Genomic DNA, 21,018 nt, shown 5'->3' with positions numbered 1-21,018 from the left:
GATGAGGGAAAAACTGGAGCAGAGATTTCCTCTTCATACGGGGTTGGGATGCTGGTGGTGAAACTTGTGGATGATGGGAATAGAAAAGATGGATTAAAATTGAGAAATATTGGGGGAAATGATGGTTTGGATTTAATATGTTCCCTGAGAATACAGAATCCACACTTTAGAGTCAGAACTTGAAAGATAGTAGTTGGAAGTCAGAAAGCGAAGGCCATATCTTTTCAGATGGACTAGCACAGTTTCCCCACCACCATAGGAAAAACTTTTGTCTCCCACTCACTGCAATAATGCTCATCCTTTAATTGACGCTTTAACCTCTCTGAAGCTCTTTCCACCATTCAACCCCCTAATGGTGGCCCACTGTTTGATCCTGTTTGGCTAAACACTGGGCACATTACACACTGAGAACACAGCAAGAAGGGTCAACAACACAATGATGGCCCATGAGACCCATGACGACCAGAGTGCAGTTGTACCCATATAGAGAGATTTGAAAGAGTTGGTACTAAGGAATGAGACAAATGCAAAATGCTGTTATTAGTACTGTTATTTTGGACATTTAATCCCCAAATGCAGCAATACAACAGACATTATTCTTTTTTTTCTTTTTAACTAAATTTAGCACTTTCTTCCTGGGTAGTTTACAGAAATTTCTAGCAGGATCCAGAATATTTTTCATTATGTGTCAATAAAACATGGTTTATAAATTGAAAAATAGACAGGAAAAGGTTTTGCTATTCCATAGTGAGGTGTATTTTAGGGGTGAAATTGGTTATGATAAGCTTTCCACCCTGTGAAAAAACCCTGTGATACTGCTTTTAGTTTGTTCTCCATTGGGTCTTGTTTATCCAAAGCACCTTTAGGAGGACAGTAACTGATTTTAGCAATTAGGCGTATCACTAAAATAATTTCATACTGTTAAAGTGACAGTTTTGAGTGGATCATGTTATTATAATGTTATACATTTATTTTTAAAAATACTATATTCCATTTGTCATGAGAAAACTCATAGTACAAAGGAAGACAATCCATATGACAGTTATAGCAGAGCCTGGGGGGGAATATATATATATGTTTATTTTTTAAATAATAGCACCTTTTTATTCTTGCTAAATAATTTTTGAGTATTTACCCGGGTTCCCACAAGTGTACTCTGTCTCTTCATGTCTCAGAATATGACCTCGAACCTTGTGACGATCCTGGCGTCCCTGCCTTCAGCAGGAGAATCGGTTTTCACTTCGGAGTTGGAGACTCTCTGACGTTTTCGTGCTTCCCAGGTTATCGCTTAGAAGGCGCAACCAAGCTCACGTGCCTGGGCGGGGGCCGTCGTGTATGGAGCGCATCTCTGCCAAGGTGTGTGGGTAGGTGGTCACGTGCTTTCATTTCATTCCCCCGGGGGGCAGGGCGCGGTGCGGTCAGCGAGCAGGGCCCCGCCAGGCAAGGGAGGGCAGGAGGCCGGCAACTGGGCAGGCGCTCCACTCCCCAGGGAGGCGGAGGAGGGGCCTCTCTGGGCTGTGGTTACCTCATCGGTGAAGCCAGCCCCTTTCAGCCCCACGACGACCTGGCTGAAGAGGAGTGAAACTGAAGCATGTGTCAAGCATATTTATAGAGAAGAAACACACACACACACACACACACACACACACGCACGCACGCACACACACACACACACACACACACACACACACACACACACACACGACAAAATAAAAGCTAGAAGCCATGCTGTATTAACACAACCTTTGACAATTCTGTTGCTTAAAAGCAGTGGTATCACCTGGTATAATGATGGGGACAATTTAAAATATTCGTTTTGTTGTTTTTTTACACTTTAACTCTGATTAGATGATCGTGCATACTCTCGCAAAGTGGGCGTTGTAGACATTTTAATGCTGAATTAGCTTTTTCACAGTGTTCTTGAAGAATTCAAGAGGTCATTCCAGAGAGTAATAGGAATCTTTATTTAGGTACTTGGAACTAGGCACTGTGCTAAAACAGAATTAAGAAGCCCATTCAGTGGGGTGTATTTACTGTTAATCTGAACCTGTGCTGCTGTAGGGAGTCCTCAGAGAATTGTGGTGGCTCAGTTTAACTATGGAATCTTGGCTGCAGGTCTAGAGGGTCTGGTCATCAGCCCCAGAGGCAATATCTGCTGTCACTTGGCCACGTTGCTCAGCATGTAAAGGGCGTACAAGCTGTCCTTTAAAGTCACAGAAACTGGCTAATGTAGCATTATGACGTTTGTCTAGTGATGAACCATGGACCCCCTTAATTGTGAGCCTTCTGAGTCCTTGAGGCACCTGTGATCTTACCAGCTGATAAACTAGAGGCAGGTGGGGAAGTTGTGAAAATAAGATTTCATAACCCATAAAAATGCTAAGTTGTTAACTTAGTAAACCAGATTTTTCCAATGCACAGAATCTCTTCAATTATTTAGGAATATTATGTGGTTCAAAAGTTAATATACTGTCTTTTTTTTGTGTTCCAGTGTGCCATAGATAGTAGGATAGTGAGGACTTCATTATAAAAAAATTAGACAAGTGAACATGAATCAAATCATCTTTATCTCTTGCCAGGCACATATCTGATCTTTCTATGATGTGGTTTTCTCCTAAAACAGTAGTTCTCAATTTTTTTTTTAGTTATGATTTTTATTTGAGATTTGGATGCTAATTTTGAACACTATCTCAAGAAAAAAAGATACAGTATTTTCTAGATGATCCTAGATGTTCCCAGAGTTGCCTAGAATCCATATGCCCCAAATTGGAAATTACTGAGCAAGATAGTTTAAAATCTGGGGGAAAAAACTCCCAACTCAATGAAGTCAAAGCCTTAATCCACATATGTAACATTGTCTATCGATTATAATATTCCATTTGCATTATTCTATTATTTTATCTAGATTCATTGTCTTTACACTCTTAGTCTTGTTATTTGGGGTTTTACACTGTTGCCTAAGGTATAAAATGAGGAGTAACTGGGGTTGAAATAATAATTAATGTTTACTGAGCACTGATTCTAGACCAGCACTGCTCTAGCTCTCTCCATGTGTTATCTTGTTTAATCCCCCAGACACCTCTATGAAGTAAGCACTATTGTCAGTTCCATTCTACAGATGGGAACACTGAGGCACAAAGAACTTAAGACCTTTGCCCACCAGCACACAGCCAGCAAGATTCCAACACAGGGCACCTAAAACCAGGCCTTTCAGCCCTGCATTGCACTGAGGGAATGGCCTGGCTTGGCCATTCTGTATTTCACCTCTTGTATTTCACCTCTTGTATTTTACCTACTGCTTCCTGACTTTCCTTCCAGCCCATCTGGACACAAGAGACCTTTAAATAAACATGTTAGTAAGGCACTAAAATCCACCAGGTGACCCACATGACACCTGGGAGTTCTCATTTCTCCCTTTCTCTCATTCTCCATGTCGAATTAGTTGCTAGTCCTGAAGATTCTGCCTCTCCCCAGCTCTCCAGGGAGGCTTCCTGCCCATCCTCTCCACCCAGCCTTGCGAAGGCTCTCAGCTTCACATCCCGAAGATGCTCCCCACCTCCAGGACAGCCACCAACCACTGTTGCCGCAGCCCCCAGAGTGATCTGTCCAAATTCAGAACCTTACAAATCCATCCCCCTTAACAGAACCCGTGAATCAGCTCCCATAATGTGCAGAACAAACCCTCCACTCGCCGGGGACGCAGGCCCCTTATTCACTGGCCAGACTCTCCGACGTCTCGCCCAGCTCACTCATGTACTTGGGCTCGCACACACCAAGGCTGCACGGACCTCAAATTGCCCTGGTTCTCTCTTATGCTCAAGCCTCTCTCTACACTGCTCCCTCACTTGCAACGTGCACCCCCTTTCCTGCCAGGCTGACTTCCTCATTTTGGAACTCACCTCCCATGTAAACTCTTTCTACCCGCTTACGCACCGGCTGGAGAGGGACCCTCCAGGATAACCACTGTACTCCAGTAAACTTGTCTTCCTATTTCTGTCTCTCCCATTAGGCTGACCTTTCCTTACAGTGGAGGCTGCTTTAGCCCTAAATCCAGCTCTGTGCCTTATTCAATACATGTTTGTCAAACAAATAAACATTATTTCTCTCGGAAGCTCCTATCTTGATCTCAAAGTTTGAGTCATTAGCACGCTGTGTCTTTCTTCCTGTAAAATCATAGAAATAAGAATAATCTATCCGTAGACAAAAGTTGCAAATCCAATCCAAAGATCACAGGTGACCCTGGAGGAGTGCCAAGTGGATTATGAGAATGCTCCTTTACCTTTTTCTAATAAACATCTGGTGGTAAATAGAAGTTCTAGTGAACACCTGGGCTGAGAAGTGGCCCTGGGAGATGAGGGGCATTGCAAAGCCTCGGTAGTATTTAGCGGGGTAAGTTCTTCAGCAACAGAATTGGAATCCAGATTAGCATGATGAGTAGGCAGATTGAGAGAGTATAGATTTTCATCTACTGTGTTACTATCAAATAGTAAATTAATATCCCAATAAAATATTTATTGATATTGAATATTTATTATTGCTTACAAATAATATGGTTAGTGCTATGGATGTGGACTTCCAGCTTCCAGAGCTGTGAGAAATAAATTTTTTTTTTTTTTTTTGCGGTACGCGGGCCTCTCACTGTTGTGGCCTCTCCCACCGCGGAGCACAGGCTCCGGATGCGCAGGCTCAGCGGCCATGGCTCACGGGCCCAGCCGCTCCGCGGCATGTGGGATCTTCCCAGACCGGGGCACGAACCCGTGTCTGTTGCATCGGCAGGCAGACTCTCAACCACTGCGCCACCAGGGAAGCCCTAAATGTTATTCTTTAAGCCTCTTGTCTGTGTTCTGTTATATCACCCAGAGCTGCTAAGACCACCTCATGGGTTGATGCTTTTGTACAGAAGAATTAACTGAAAAATCAATTGACTCCTTTCTATTTTGTTCATTTAATTTTAATAAGTTTAGTTCCATTACAAAACTCTCAATGACAATTCAATTTTAATTACAGTTTCAGGAGGTTCTTTATAAAAAAGCAAATGATTCATTTTAAGGGAAATTATATTCATTCATCTTAAAATCACTTTAAATGGATTACGGGAAGAACTGAAAATTGATCCATTTAATTGCTCTAGGAATGGAGATTTGCAATGGATGTCTGAAATCAAGTTCAAAGAATTTCTGAAATTCTGATGATTTACATTTTGTAATTTTCTGAGCACCTGCTTTTTACCATTTGTTGTATTTCACTTAGATATCTCCTGTGGGACAGTGTCTCAGGCTTTAGTGCACCTTCCTCAGTCTTCTTGACACGTTTCAATTCTTGCATTTCGAAATGTGTTGCATTCGTCTTTGTGCACTAGTTGATTTAATTCGAAATAAATTTAAGTCATTGGCCTGCCTCAGAAACAGGATCCCAATGCAGGCATTCCTGTTCCATGGCAGGACATTTTGTGAGACATTGAATTAAGACGTTCAGAAGGTGTGTTTCCCACAACAGCCTCATGCTCCTACTCTTTTGGAGTCATGCATCCATACGTGTTCCTCGTGGATTATTTAACATCTATAAATGTAATTAATTATCACTATTGTATTTTGACAAACATAATGTGGTTATTACCAGACCATCTGGAGTTCAGATCACAGCTCCACCAACGCCCCCCTCCATGTGATCTTGAGCAAGTTAATTATTACCCTAACACTGTCTCAGTTTCCTCATCTGTAAAATGGATTTAGTGTTGATACTGACCTCATGGAATTGTTATATTTATTCATTGATATAATAGTTATAAAAATGCACTCTGTGCAAGTGACAAATAGACCAAAAGAAAAACAGATGGCTGTACCCAGCTGGCCAAAGTGTTAGTACATTTTATAGGCTCTACAATTACTTATTTGATCTTCCAGTGTGTTCCTCTGGACTGGGAATTCTAGAATTTGTTGACATGTCCATTTTCACACTACAACACTCTTTGCATTTTCCTTTAGAGTGTTTAGGATTCACTGTTTTCTTTTAGTGCATCTCCTCTTTTCCAAACAGATGCTTATCAGGACACCTCTGTGCTCCAAACTCTCCAGGGACCCTGGTTCAGTGACACCCATACACCCACTGCCGTCTGGTTCAGTCTCTCTTTACAGCCAGATCCCCTAAATCCTCCCAAATGTTCCCCTGCTTTGTCACGTCTGTAGGGCCACCTGAACACCCACGTGTCTCACACCTGAGACTTCATGTGCCATAGCTCCAGGTCCCCGACCCGCATTTCTCACCAGACCTTTGATGTTGCCAGCCTGCTATGGAACCGAGTCAGAATGAACCAAGACCCTCAAGACCAAATGGCTGATCATGTTCAGCCTGTAAAAGGTCATATTTTCTTATTGGGATTCACATAAAATCAGAAAACAACTCCAGCAACAGCCACCCGTGTTCATGGGAATAGTGTCAAACACAAATAATTGCCTAAAACCGAGGAAAGTAACAATTTTAAAAAATAAAAGGAATTACATGATGATCTACATGAAAATCTTTGAAGAATATAAAGTGATACAGATATAAATCAAACAGTAATAATGCATATTATATGGCTATATTAAATAAAACACTATAGTAAAATAGGCTTTTTAAATTGATGTACCAAGTTTGTATACTCTACAAGCAATTTCATATTCTTGGAGAAAAATTTGAATAAATACTATCTTTTAAGTCCTGTACTGTACACTCTAGAATAATGAATTCTGACCTTCCACTTTTAAGTGCACGTGCCATATATGTTTAGGTTCACTCACAGATGTATCATGAGTAAATTAATTGTTATTGCTTATTCACTTAGGAACTTTACTTGCATCTCAGGTTATGAGAACTAGTTGCCCTGACGCTAGTGGAGGTTTTGTGTTCAAGAGGCGAGTATAAAGTGAGCGGAGACGTGCCGGTAAGGCGGCTGGCCCTCTTCCGCGTCTTTCTACCAGTTACAGCAACGGCCTTGCTCCTCTGCCAAGAATTACTGGTTACGACCGGCCAGTTAATCTTCCACACTCATTACTTCGATGTAGTGTAGACTTGCACTTAATCAGCACCACTTATTATATATCTGCTTTAGAAAAAAATCCCAGAATCCAAATCTTCACAAAAAGACATGTAAAATTACATCTTTAGATTTGATAAATTTTTTCTCCCCGGCTACCCAAATGCTAAAGCCTTCTTTCCAGTCCTGCCTTTTTGTTGCATTATGAGAAATAAATGGTTATGTCCTAAATGCTTATGTGAAAACAAAAATAACCTCAGTTAATTGGTAACTTAACTCTTATCCTATCTGGATAAAATCCTTAAAAGTATACTCTCTTCTACAACACAATTTTGCTCTGCTACTTTCGTTACCAATAATTATGAACTTTTAACTATAAAGTATATCCATCATTAATTAGGAGTGTTTTAAGAGTCCACAATTCTTTTCCTAAGCTAAGCACTTAGAGGTTATATCAAATCAATAATGAGTCTGTACTAGTGGTGTGACCTTGGGAAAAATGACTTTTGAGCTAGTCTGTGCTTCAGTTTCCTTATCTGTGAAACGGGGTTTATTACCTCATCACATAAGGTTATTGTGAGGGTTAAATGATTTAATGTAACTGAAGAACTTAGAAAAGTGTGTGACATATACCATTTACACATCAGCCTTATTGTGATAGACTGAGTCTACATTTAAAAAAGGACACTCCTGAGCCTGGAAAATTCTCTGTGTGGCAAATCTGTCAAGGAGAAGAAGGGAATAGAAACAAAGTGGTGTGAAGACCCAAAGAAAGGAATTCCAGCCATAAGAAGAACAAGAGAACACACCTGCCGGACGTAGGAGCAGAGCCTCCAGACAACAGAGAGAGAGATGTAGGCTCCCCTGCCCCAGGGAGGGTAAAGCACGTCCTTCCCAGGGTCGCAGGGCTGGAGCCCATTGGAGTGGGTCTCCTTGGCTTTGCCCTCCTCATGGGACAGCCCCCTGGAGACACACACGGACTTCTTGCAGGCAGTTTTCACAGTTACCCCAGAGTGGCAAAGCTCTCATGCCACATTTTGGGTTCAAGGTGTGTGGACTCAGCACTGTGTTGAGCTAATTACCCTGGGTGTCCTTCAACCCTCCCTCCGGCCTCTTGACCTCATTCAGTCAAGAAAGAAGACCACTCATCTCCTGATGGCCAGAGGGGGGCCCAGGGCCCTCATCATCCCTTTTACCTCCTGCCCACCTCAAAGGATGTTTGACGCAAGGCTGCCCACACTTCACAGTGGATGTCCAGTGAACAGAGTGCACGATGGACCTCATGCAGTCATATATGCAGTGAACCGAAACCCACACAACCAGTTAACAGTAGCCATAAAAAGTATCCCTTCCAAAGCATCCCTTAGTCTAAAAATGGTCTAGTTGCCACTCTATCAGTATTTATTACGTCTTCCATTGCAAGAGATGTTTTTTCAGACTTACAAAGTAATAGATAAAAGGACGTAAATTTGATTTTTGAATGATTTCCTTTATTGATCACTGTCCAATTCAATTCTAAATAAAAATTCCTAGTGCTTGTGATAGTTTCCATATTCTGGTTATCAGAATTCTGTGAGTTTCTTCTTTTATTCTCTTTACATCCAATATCTTTAACGAGTTTGAACCCCTTGCTGTTTGATCCACAGAGCAGCCAAAGGGGGACCTTCTGCTTTGCTGTTCCAGTGTTCTTTTCATTTATTTTGGCTTTTATGTTAAAATCACCATTTCTTCAGGAAAGAAAAATGGTAAAAGAATATGCAACAAAGCCCATGAATGATTACCATTTCTCAAGGAGATTACTTGCCCAAAATGCTTATTGAATTTAAGAGATGAAGCCATACAACGTCAGTCTCAGAATTGCTGAGAATCACCAGATTCTTGACATGAAAGGACATCCATGTCCCAGCCTGAGCAAAAGTGAAAGTCCAAACACAGCCTGAGAGACACACCACTTGCCTTTCTCACCATAAAAATGTTTCTTAAAAAGTATTAAAATTACACAAATATATGAATATATAATAATAGTAACTATAGCTATAATTTTAAAGTTATTATAAAATCCCATTGCCATGTTTTGGGGTCACCACTTCCCTGTGCTTCTTTCTCAACACTGTTTCCCCTGAAACCTTCCTTCAGGTCCTTATGGGGAAAGATCAGGAGCAGGTGAGCCAAGTTCTCCTGTTTCTCTCCCTGATTTTCTCCCCGACCCTTCTGCGTGGGGACCTCATGAGATTCAAGGGCACAAGTCATCATGAGCTAATCCTGAATCTCCAGCTTATTCCTTCTGTCAATCAGGCCAGGGAAGGCTCGTGGTGCAGCTGATTTCAGTGATTGTCAGAGAAGACGGTTATGTCAGAGACTTGGAATTATGAAAACGGGCATGCACAGGACATCTGCCAAAGTTGTGTGATGCCTCAAGCAGCCCCCTTAGACTGAACCCTGTCCCCCTTTCTCTCACCCCCATTACATGTAGGCATTTTACTGATTGTCAGTTTCCAAGTTGATCATTATTCTTCACACTCAGACGTACTTTGTCGAAATTTTAAAAATCACTGTGCTTTTCACATAGTGTGGCCAATAAGTTATTTCATGCAGAATCACATGGAGCACTCTTGTCACACACACACACACAGACATACACACACAGATGCACACGCACATGCATACACAGATGCACACACATCATACATATGCAAACACACACATACACAGAGCAATTTTATTATTTTATGATTGTTTTGGACGAATAGAATTTTAGGAGTTAGCCTAACTCTCTCACTTTCATAGGTGAGGAAACAGGTGCTAAGAGTTTAGGTGACTTTTTCCAAGTTGGCAGAAAGTGGAAAGCTATATTTATTTTCAGTTTTACTCTGATTAAAGTTCTTTATGCAAATTTGGATGTAGAGGTGAATTGCCCTCTCCTTTCGTCAAGGGGAGAAGAACGTATTTTCTGCCGCTGAAAGGGCTTCCGTCCCAAGACAGGCAGATGGGCTCAGTGCTGTGAGTCAGTAGCAGGGGACTCAGTGGTTTGGTCCACGGTTAGAATCCCCTTTAAATGCATCCAGGTTGAGGCCACAGAATACCAACGTGGGAAAACTGCATGGACATAACTGTTGAGTCAGCACATTGGAATTGGCGGGGATGCTTCATGAAGCAGAGATGGGGCGCAGAGGTGACTGCCAGTGATGCAGCCGGAGTGCTCGGGCATACCAGTTTTATTCTAGAATTCTGTGTAAGTTAGGAGTAAGGTGCATTCTATTAAGAGAAATAAGAAAATCTTGAAAATGGGATGAATGGGGGTATCTTTCCTGTCCAGTGGATACAACAGTAGAAGGAAGTCACTAATCTATAAAAATAATATGGTGCTAGCAGGTATACATTGAGAGAAAAGAGGGCTGTCATGATTTAAAAGTTTTTATTTATTAAAATCAGTAATTCCACTTTTGAATCCTCTTTCTTTTTTTAATGTCCTATTTATTTTAGCTGAATGTGGAGCAAGTGTCAGAGGAAATGAAGGAACATTACTGTCTCCAAATTTCCCATCAAATTATGATAATAACCATGAGTGTATCTATAAAATTGAAACAGAAGCTGGCAAGGGGATCCATCTCAGAGCACGAAGCTTCCAGCTGTTTGAAGGAGATATTCTAAAGGTAAAAATAATCTGTTTTAATAGGACTCCATCTTTCCTTCTCAAGGAATAAATATAATGTTGATCCATCTATATACGTAGATATATACATATATTAACGTATCTTTATATATACACATATTTTCCCAATTTGTTTATCCAGCTGGTTTGAGAAGGTGGCCTATAGTATCATGTGTATGTGGACTTTGAAATACCTAAGTCTATAATCCTGGATCTAAAATTTATTAGTTGTGTATTTTAGGGATATTATTTAACATTTTTAAGCCTTATTTTTCTTATATGTAAAAACATGCAATGGTACCTACCTTTTTGTGATGTTCTGAGGGTTGAATAATATAGATACATACTTCTAGCATTGTTCCTAGCACATACTAATAATTGTAAAAAAAACTTGCAGGATCCCCAGACCAACCCTTTCTACAGTCACTCTTGATTTGTAAACGTGATCATGACAGAGCATCCTTCAGAGCTAGAAGGATTTTGATGTGAGGGAAAACTCAAGCCCTGCTACTGTTGCTGGACCACAAAGCAGGGTTGATGTGGAGAAGCCAAGCCAGGATGAGGCAGAATCTCACTCAGCCAGTCTGAGCTGTGTTCACAGGACTCCGAGGTGTGCTAGGCATGGGACCAGCCTGAAGGGTCAGTGCAGTAGATGACTCAAAGCATCAGCGCCTCGGGGAAGTGCTCCAGGTGGAGCACACCACTCACGTTCCAGATGGACTCCAGGGAAACAGGCAGGGGGACGGGTTCAAGGGGCACCCAGGCCTTGCCTTGAGCTCCAGCTGCAAATGCCCCCAAACTTCTAAGACGTCTGAAATAGTTACCACCTCTCCTGTGACTATTTCAGGAACCTGGGGACCTCCCTGGCTCTAGGGGCTGAGTAGTTGGCACTTGTAGCCCGAGCCTCAGGGCCTTGAAAGAGAGTGGCTTTGAGCAACAAAGACCAACACTGGCCGTCATCCAGCCCATCCACCTGCTCATTCCACTGGGAAGTAAGCGACTTGTCCAGGCCACACGGCTTGTTTATGGCAAGAGAGGGTCACATATCACCCGTTTCTAAAGTTCTAGGGTTTTTCAGTCATATGTACATCTACATGGACACACACAATGCTCCATCTCAGACGCAGTAGATTTGACTCACATGAAGCTGTGAGCATTAAGAAGCTATGCAAAGAGCCTGCTAAGAGGGGAAACCTAGTGCCCTCCAGGTGTGTCCTCTGTTTGCTCAGTGGATAAAGTGGGGTCGCTGGTAGGTTCCATTATGTGCACAGGTCAACAGAAGCTTCCAGACTCAAGTGCTCATCACTTCCTCCAAGTCCACCTTTGACTATGCTTCAAGGTCATAATTTAGGAGAGAGGTTTTATTCTAGTTGTTCTTTCATTGTAATAGTCTTTCGAAAGCTCGTGCTGGCAGTATGAGTCGCTGTAATTAAGAAGTGATTTTCAGGTATGAAACTAGTACATCCTCACTGATCTGAAAAAAGTTAAATTTGCATCAAAGAACTGTTTTCTGAATTCTTTGATAACCTCAAATTTAGATGTCAGTAAGCCTTTAAGGCAAACTTTTAAGGAACAATTAACCATACTTTGGTGCAGGCGAGTGATTAGAGACACTGGATTAAATATACACTGATACATATTACTGGAATGGAAAGCAAATCATTTTCATTTGTGATTGCATGCTGTTTAAACTTGTTGATTATAACAAAAAGTCAAAAAAACATCTTGCTTACCACCTTTAATTGCAGAGAAACTGTCAGTCATCTGAAAAACCTAGATGCTGTGCAGACATACCTTTTATTGAATATGCTAATAAATATCAAAAAGTTAAAAACATTTCAAGTGGGACTACCTTGAATTTTGAGCATAAACGCTGCTTACATCGCCGCACACATGTAGTGTGATCCATTAACAAAGACCAGAGTTTATGTACACAGCCTCCCCTGCATAAACGTGATGCTTGCTTGTTTCATGTGTAAGAGAAATACAGCTCTAAGGAGAGTGTCATGATAGGGATACGTAATGGAAAGCGAGGTTAGTTCTGGAAACAGAGCCCTCGGGTGTAGCTCTTGTAAAAGTGGGGATGATCTCCCTAGTCCTTCCAGCGTTGTCATTCCAGGATTCCTTGTGATGTTTTCTAATCTGTGCTTATCTGCTCCCTTGGCTATTCCACTCGGAGCATATATTATGTGCTAGGCTCCAAGGAGGGTCTGTAGTGCAAATAGTTATAACCTTGTATTAACATATGACCCAAGGAACCTTTTCCTAATGACCGAAAGGGACACTTTGATCCCAGCTGCTTGTAGATGAGGATATACAACTAGGAGGTTTTGTGCTGAACTAAAATCGCTTGTTACTAATTTAATTGGAAGTAAACATCAAGTCTTTTGCCTTCCAATACTCTCTGGGTTGTCATTTGTGATACATGAGAAGCATGAATCCAGATTTTCACCTTGCGAGAGCTGACAACATAATATCCCCACTAGTCAGTTACTTTTTCGTTCAGAGATTTCTCCTGTCAAGCCCAGTGCTAACTGCTGGTGATGCAGATAAATAAGACAGAATTACTCTTCCAGAGATGCTTAATAATTCAGTGTGGCAATGGTTCCTTTTTAGTGGTCTAGCTATAAGGATCCTGGAGCTAGACGCTGTCCATGTAAGCTATTAAATCTCAGAGCAGCACTCAGACAAGCTAAGACCAGTGGAGGAGACAGTGGAAGATGCTTCAGAGCTTTGAGGACCGAGCCTAAGTGTGTGTTTATTTCCTTTAATGCCCCCTCATCTCCGTGGATTTCTATGAATCACAGAGAATTACATGACGTGTGGAGTAACCTAAGACCTTGCTGGAGAGGCCTGGACACTTTATTTTTGAGCCAGCATGCTCTGGATTTTAAAACTCTTTATAATCTGGGTGCCAGAAACCTCACTATCAAATGAATCTATGTTAAGCCAAACAATGATTTTTCCTACACTAGCTTGTTGCTAGCTTCCATGAGAAGTTATAGGGTATTTGATTTTCCTACTCGAGCATATGCATATTTAATTAAAATGAAATCAAATAATCCATAAAATTAATTCTTCTAAGTGTGTTTTCTCCATTTAGGAGTTGTGAATTTGTGTCTGTCAGGCAGCATTCATGGTTTACATATGCATTAGAGAAGAGCAGGAGAAGAAAAGTAAGAATTAATCTGTGTGAGAAGGAAAAGAAGTGAGAGAAGTAGGCAGATGTGGGGGAGGCTACCAGGGACTTTGATATACTTTATTTAGATAAGGTATTTTTTTATCGAAAAGAACTGGATGTTCTCCAGTATGATGTGATACATTTTCATTCTTTCTTCTAAAAAGCCCTTATCCATACCAGCAGTTCCTTGCCATGAACCATTGCAGTGGTTTCAAGAGGCAAATGGATGAACCTTTCCCACGAAGCATTATAGTCTTGACCACTTAGAGGGAGTGTGAGGGGCTCAAAACTAAATTCTCTAGAACGTGAACACTGTTTGTTCTGGCATTAGGAACGTGTACTGTGGGACGCCCCCCAGTGCCCACGCCTTAAAACTGTCTGACGCAGTCTCCACTGGGGTAATGTGATTGGCAACCCTGCACTCCCAGTGTGGACCTGGGAAGTCATCACTTCGTGTCCCTTACCCGTGATGTCTGCTCAGAACCAAGCCCGGTCCACTTGCCTTCCAAATGTTCGGGGTATCCACCCAGACTGTACAACCACCTGGGAAAATGGAGTCAGTCCCAAAATGCTTCAGAGCAAGATGACCTCTCTCTCTGATATCGGACATAACAGGATTCCTTTGCTACAACAAATTCAAAATTAAAGTCACCGCAGGCTCAGGGGCTACAAAATGTGACAAGGTTTCAGCACCTCGACTTGTAACACATTTGGATGGAGGAGGAGACATTCACACTGAACTATGACACATCCTTCCAACCTTTGTAAGTGGATTGTGAGGGAAGGAAAAATGGTGGACCATGCAAACTGGAAATGCAAATACATGATGATTTCATTTTAAATAAACACAGAGAGAATGTTCAGCTTGATGCAGATAAAATGATCTGGGCACAAATGGAATCTTTTGTCTTTAATGTTAACGGTAAAGATAAAACTTAAAGAAAAAAGGTTGTTTGCCAGTGTGTCTTCCATCCACTCAGCTTTCTATAAACTGTGTCACTTTTTAAAGTACTGTATAAAATCGTATCTTTGAACATTTGGATTTCTTGTCAGAATTGCTAACATACAAACAGAATTAAGTGATAAGGGGACTCGTGCTGTGAATTCTCCTCAGGTCTACGATGGAAGAGATAGTTCATCACGTCCGCTGGGGGCCTTCAGTAAAAATGAGCTGACGGGGCTCATCCTGAACAGCACCTCCAACCACCTGTGGCTGGAGTTCAACTCCAACGGGTCTGACACTGGCCAGGGTTTTCAGCTCACCTATACTAGTAAGTGCCATACGACTTAATCGTTTCATTTTACTTTTATTTTCTCAGGATACATCTGTTACTTTGCTGATATGATACATTTTAAATATCGATTTTTTTTCCTGGCCACCCTCCTGTGTTTTGGATTGCTGTTTAATTCTTTGCACTGTTGAGCGGGCAGTAAATTTAGACACATTATCAGAAGTAAGAGTTTGAAACATATTTATGTAGAAGTATTAGTATTTTCATAACATGACTGTACCTGAAAAGAAAATATTATGACATTTAAGGGACATTAGGGTTGGGCTTCCCTGATGGCGCAGTGGTTGAGAGTCCGCCTGCCGATGCAGGGGACGCGGGTTCGTACCCCGGTCCGGGAGGATCCCACATGCCACGGAGCGGCTAGGCCCGTGAGCCATGGCCGCTGAGCCTGCACGTCCAGAGCCTGTGCTCCACAACGGGAGAGACCACAACAGTGAGAGGCCCGCGTACCACAGAAAAAAAAAAAAAAAAAATGCTTGACTTAAAGAGATATTAGGGTTAAAATTATTGTGTGTGTGATTTAATGCACATTGACAAAAATTCATAGACAATATATGAAAGATTTAAAATGAATGATATAATTAATAGTAATAGTCTTTGAATGCCTGCAACACACAATACTTTTCTATTATATCTATCTATCTATACATACACATATGCGATTCCATACATTATGTAATATAGATTATGTATGTGTAAAATATAATAATTTATACATATAGATACACACATGCACACATATAGGTATGTGTGTGTATATATACTCTATGTTGTAAGTGCTTTCTTATCACAACTCATTTCCTCCTGAGAAAACTAAACACAAGTAATTGGAGTGTGTGTCCAGGACACCAGGTGTCTGAGTCAGTGGAACCAGGATTCGGTCTGTAGCTCACAGTTTTAAGCCGTGTTCTTAGTGCCCCCCCATTAATATAATTAATATAAATCAATATGGAAAATGCCTTTTTTTAAAAAAAAGATGAATATGAAGAAGACAGAGGAGGGTAAAACAAAGGAGGAGAAGGAATTGTTCTTTCACAAAGAGAAGTTGGACGTGTGATAATTGTCATTTTCAACATTTTTAGTTCCAGAAAAATAAAGTAAAAAATACAGTTATTTGGTATAGGTTATTAATTAAAATTAAGTAATAAATTAGCTAAAATGCTTAAAATATACAAGACAGTCCAATCCTTCACCAACCTGATGATTAAAAATCTTTGTGATACCAAATACCATGACATAAGAAATTAAAAATTTCAGATTTTTGAGCATGAAAGTCTATTAGTGATTATCAAGACTGATTCCTTTATTTGACAGATAAGCAAATGAAGGCCTGAAAAATATAATAACTATCCCAGACATAAAGCTAACCCAGGTGCCTTAAAGGAGGATTAATTGCCTCAAATCCCCCTTGGTAGGTGAAATTACAGTTGAAGAATTATAATCCTTTTGACAAAAATAGAATTATAGTCCCATGGACAGGATGAGAAAACCCACATTTCACTTTCATGAAAATAACCATTTAAAAGGCTCCATGGATTGAAAGCATACTAATTATATCATGTGCAAATAAATTACTGCAGTTATATTACAAAATAAATTTATAATTACAACTTTTGTTTACTAGAATTCTACTTTTCAGAATTTCATACTCAAAAAAGTTTCAGAGAGTTCTTGTCAAACCAGTTTGCTTTGATTACAGATAAAATGTAAACCGCCATGATCTCTTTTTTCCTCTACTGCGGGTTTTCCATCAACTGCTCATCAATTTTTGATTTATTACTCGGATGTGTCAACACACACCTCCCAGTTTTTATACTGGTCTTACAGCCTTAGAGGAACATGGGCACATGAGAAGGAAGATAATGTGAAAGCTCTGGGCACCTTTCTGAGTTTCCTGTGATGCACACCTGGGTCCCCCTCCCTTGTTGCTTTGGCCTATCTGACAAATCGTGCTTCCTCCAATGGCTTGTAAGCAAAGAGCTAAAACCTTGGCCCGAGAGCTGTCCTCTCTCCTCTGTGCATCTTCATGACCTCATCCTCAGGGCTGCACAAGTGTGGAGGTTGCTAAGCTCACAGCTACTTCATAGGAAAGGTATCATGTTAGACTTCTACGTTACGTTGCAGTACTTTTTCAACCCTAGTTACCGCATCCTGTTTTCCCTCTGACGATTTCCAAGGAGAGTAATTCTTGATTTATGAGCACTCATTCCTATCCTTTCATGGTTGTGCAAAAGATACCCAGAAGCAAATTCAAGCCTGCTGGAATTTATAGTCACTTTATTTATTTATCAGTGAGATGGGGGTTACAGAACTGTTTCCAGAATTCTTACATCCCCTTTATTTTCCAAATGGCAGTGAAGAAAGTCCATATACCCTAAAAACATGCGATGGGATTGAAATTAGAGGTTGTAACTTCCTCTGTGTATCATGCCCACCTTCCCTCGTCAAGAAGAGTTGCTTTCACATATATACAATGGAATATTACTCAGCCATAAAAAGAAACAAAATTGAGTTATTTGTAGTGAGGTGGATGGACCTAGAGTCTGTCATACAGAGTGAAGTAAGTCAGAAAGAGAAAAACAAATACCATATGCTAACACATATATATGGAATCTAAAAAAAAAAAAAAAAGTGGTCTGAAGAACCTAGGGGCAGGACAGGAATAAAGATGCAGGCGTAGAGAATGGACTTGTGGACATGGGGAGGGGTAAGGGTAAGCTTGGACAAAGAGAATGGCATGGACATATATACACTACTAAATGGAAAACAGATAGCTAGTGGGAAGCAGCTGCATAGCACAGGGAGATCCGCTCGGTGCTTTGTGACCACCTAGAGGGGTGGGATAGGGAGGGTGGGAGGGAGACGCAAGAGGGAGGGGATATGGGGATATATGTATATGTAGAGCTGACTCACTTTGTTATACAGCAGAAACTAACACAACACTGTAAAGCAATTATACTCCAATAAAGATGTTAAAAAAAAAAAAAAGAATTGCTTCCATGTGCTATTCTCAGCCCCTACTAGACAGCATGTGACGGTTGTCACTGTTTCTCCATGGCACCCTCCAGTGTGAGGACCTTTGCTGCTTCTCCTGTTTCTCTGAGTAACTTTGAGAAACCTTGAAGCTGTGGATCTGTTTATGAGCACTTTCCAATTATATGGATTTTATTTTTATAACATAGCAGCACAGACTTTCTAAAAGTAGAAGAAAGAAATGTTGGTGACGGTTTCCATTTATTTAGCTCTTAGTATAATCAATTTGATGGGAGTAACTATCTTTTCTGCCTGTTTTTCCTCTTTCCTCCACCTACAATAACACAGATGCTACCCAGGTGCAAGTCTTATTTCCAGGATTGTCCTGGAGCTGGAACACACTGCCAGATGGGAAAAGATATTTGTAATATAGCACTGATGGTGCTGATGGCTATAATCAAACTATTAGTGACTTCACATTAAATTCTTAGGTTTAAACACTCGGTAATTAAGTTTAAGAAATCCCAAGCTCCCACAATGTGGTTGAATACCTGAATCAAATCTTCATCTCTAAAAGATGGTTTGGAAATAATGAATGGCTGTAAAATGTTTTCAGCCAATTATTAAAACTTAAGACTATTTGAAGGCACTTTCAACTATTTTCAGAAGACTTTTGTAATTGCCTCTTGCTCATTAATTGCATTACTGAAGGAAACATTCATATTTAAATGTTTCAAATCTGTAATTAATCTACACACAAGTGGATTAGAAAAAGTCAACTGAGTAAATATATAGCTTAATAAACATCTTGAAGTTTTTCAAATGAGTACAAATCATATTTGTATATCCTTTAATATTTAGAGCATACTACCCAATACCTTCTAATTTCACCATCTTGGCAATTCTGGGTTTTGGTAAATAGCTCCTTTTACTCTTCTTCGTAAGTTAGAAACTCAGTCTCCAAATCTGTAAGTGGTTTGCTGAGGCTTTTACCTATGGGGTGTTATAGCTGGGAGCCAATCCAGGTCTTCTAAACAAGGGCCAGAACTGTTGATGACCTTATTTTCAAATATTTTAGATGATCCCACTTTGATGAGTTTCATATTTATTGACTGATATTTATATATGTAAAGACATTGGCAAGGAAGAAAAGCCAGGCATCTTTGGGACAAGTAGGAATAAATATATTAGTAAACATTTATTAAGCAACTGCTGATTTCTGAGTAGTACGTTAGAGCAACATACAATAGGAAAAGTTTACCTCCATTGGAAAACACTGCTTTTTATTACAGATTTGTCCATTTTCATAACAGATGATAGTCTTCTGAGCCTACAATTATGTCAAGTGGAAGCATAACCCATAAGCTCTTTAGATCAGGGACAATGGGTGTTCATTTTTTATTCCCCTCTGTACCTCGCACAGATGTCTGATCTAAAATATTAAAAGCTTAGATTGGATCATTGTTATTCAAGCTGTATTCCATGGAGCACTAAGATTCTGCAGAGCTGTCTCAGGCCAATAAGAGTTTCACCTTATTTAGCATAAGCCTTTCTTTCTTTCTTTTTTTTTTTTTTTTTTTTTTGGTATCCCAGTGATTGTAAAGCTCTTAAATATCAGGAAAAATCATATTGACAATGGATTGCTATGTCTTCTAAATAATTCAGCAAATATTTTTGCAGAAAAGTAGTTCTGGAAATTTAAAAAAAAATTACCTTTTGAATTCAGAATTCTTTAAAAAATATATTGACCCCTTTAGAGTTCCACAGGGATGTTCCCAGAATAGTCACTCTTCAGAAACAGTTTCCCACAGGACTTTCTGGTTGTGACTCTTACTGATTTAAGTAGAGAGGAGCAAGCAAAACATCAGTCACACTCGAACAAATATTCTTGCTGTTTGGGGGTGTCGTAAAAGAACTGTATTTTAGAACACCTTCTCTGGGCCATCTTGGTGTGTCTGTTTGCTGATTGATCAATGACTGTACTGTGTATTATTTGTGTACTGAATGTTTAGCACTATATTGAAACAGAGAAGGCAGAAGCCATGGTTCCCGTTCACAGATAAATGACTTAGGATAGTCACGTGCAGCACTTGTGAAACACTGGTCCGTGGAAATGTGGCTGCAGCTTCATGTTCTCAACTATGGGATGGCTCAGCAGGGGGTGCCATAGAAATCAGTTCAGGGCCCAAACTGATATGTGTGACCGTAATGTATCCATCTCCTGATGCACTACGTTGATGCAAAGATGAAAATCTTTTGATTTTGACCCTTAATGTATTGCTGTATTTGACCCCTAATACATTTCATTTTTATATGAGTTTGCTCTTTTTCTCCAAAGAAACTGTAGCTCCTCGATGATGGTATGTGATCCTAGTACCCCAAGAGTTAGAAATACATATGACACATATTATATATATTTATTTATTTGTGATGATGGCAAATATAATTTTCCAGAGCAATGAGAGATCCTTGAAAGCTGGAATCACCCTAGAGGCCTCCAGAATTTTCTTTCCTTCCTGCTAGATGCCCTTTGACTCATCCCTTAAGATTGCAGTTAAATGCCAGTTTCTGTATAAAGGCTGTTCTGCTCCAGAAATCTGGAGCAGAATCACCTGCCTCTCCCACGCTCCCTACCCCATGCATTTTGTCTCTAATCTTTTGTTTTTACCAACAGAAGGGATGAGGTTTTCAAGAGGAGGAATCTTAACTTGATCACTTTTGTATCACCTCCATAGTCACTTAACAAATGATAATTGAGTTGACCTAGATTTGCATGGAAGGAGGCAGATTTGAGTAAAGATGCGGAGAGTAGAATATGATCTTGGAACTCATGAGATAATGAATATGGAAGTCTGAATAGAGTGGAAGATGCATGATGAGGAGAAAAAGGAAGACAAAGGAGCTG

General features: G+C 40.4%; 1 protein-coding gene across 1 annotated transcript in view; it reads left to right on the top strand.

Moving 5' to 3' along the window:
* CSMD1 (CUB and Sushi multiple domains 1) overlaps positions 1-21,018 on the top strand; it is a gene marked incomplete at its 3' end in the record, with an annotated part of 1,732,394 nt that overhangs the window by 1,436,037 nt on the left and 275,339 nt on the right. The window contains exons 21-23 of the mRNA XM_081220901.1: positions 1,176-1,364; positions 10,499-10,668; positions 14,963-15,119. Of these exons, the coding sequence (XP_081077027.1) occupies positions 1,176-1,364; positions 10,499-10,668; positions 14,963-15,119 (516 nt within the window). The remainder of the gene's footprint in view (positions 1-1,175; positions 1,365-10,498; positions 10,669-14,962; positions 15,120-21,018) is intronic.

The sequence above is a fragment of the Mesoplodon bidens genome, assembly GCF_964165515.1.
Source record: "Mesoplodon bidens genome assembly, chromosome: 20".
Lineage (NCBI taxonomy): Eukaryota > Metazoa > Chordata > Mammalia > Artiodactyla > Ziphiidae > Mesoplodon > Mesoplodon bidens.
The sequence above is the reverse complement of the archived record's forward strand: the minus strand, read 5'-3'. Positions and strand labels throughout refer to the sequence as shown.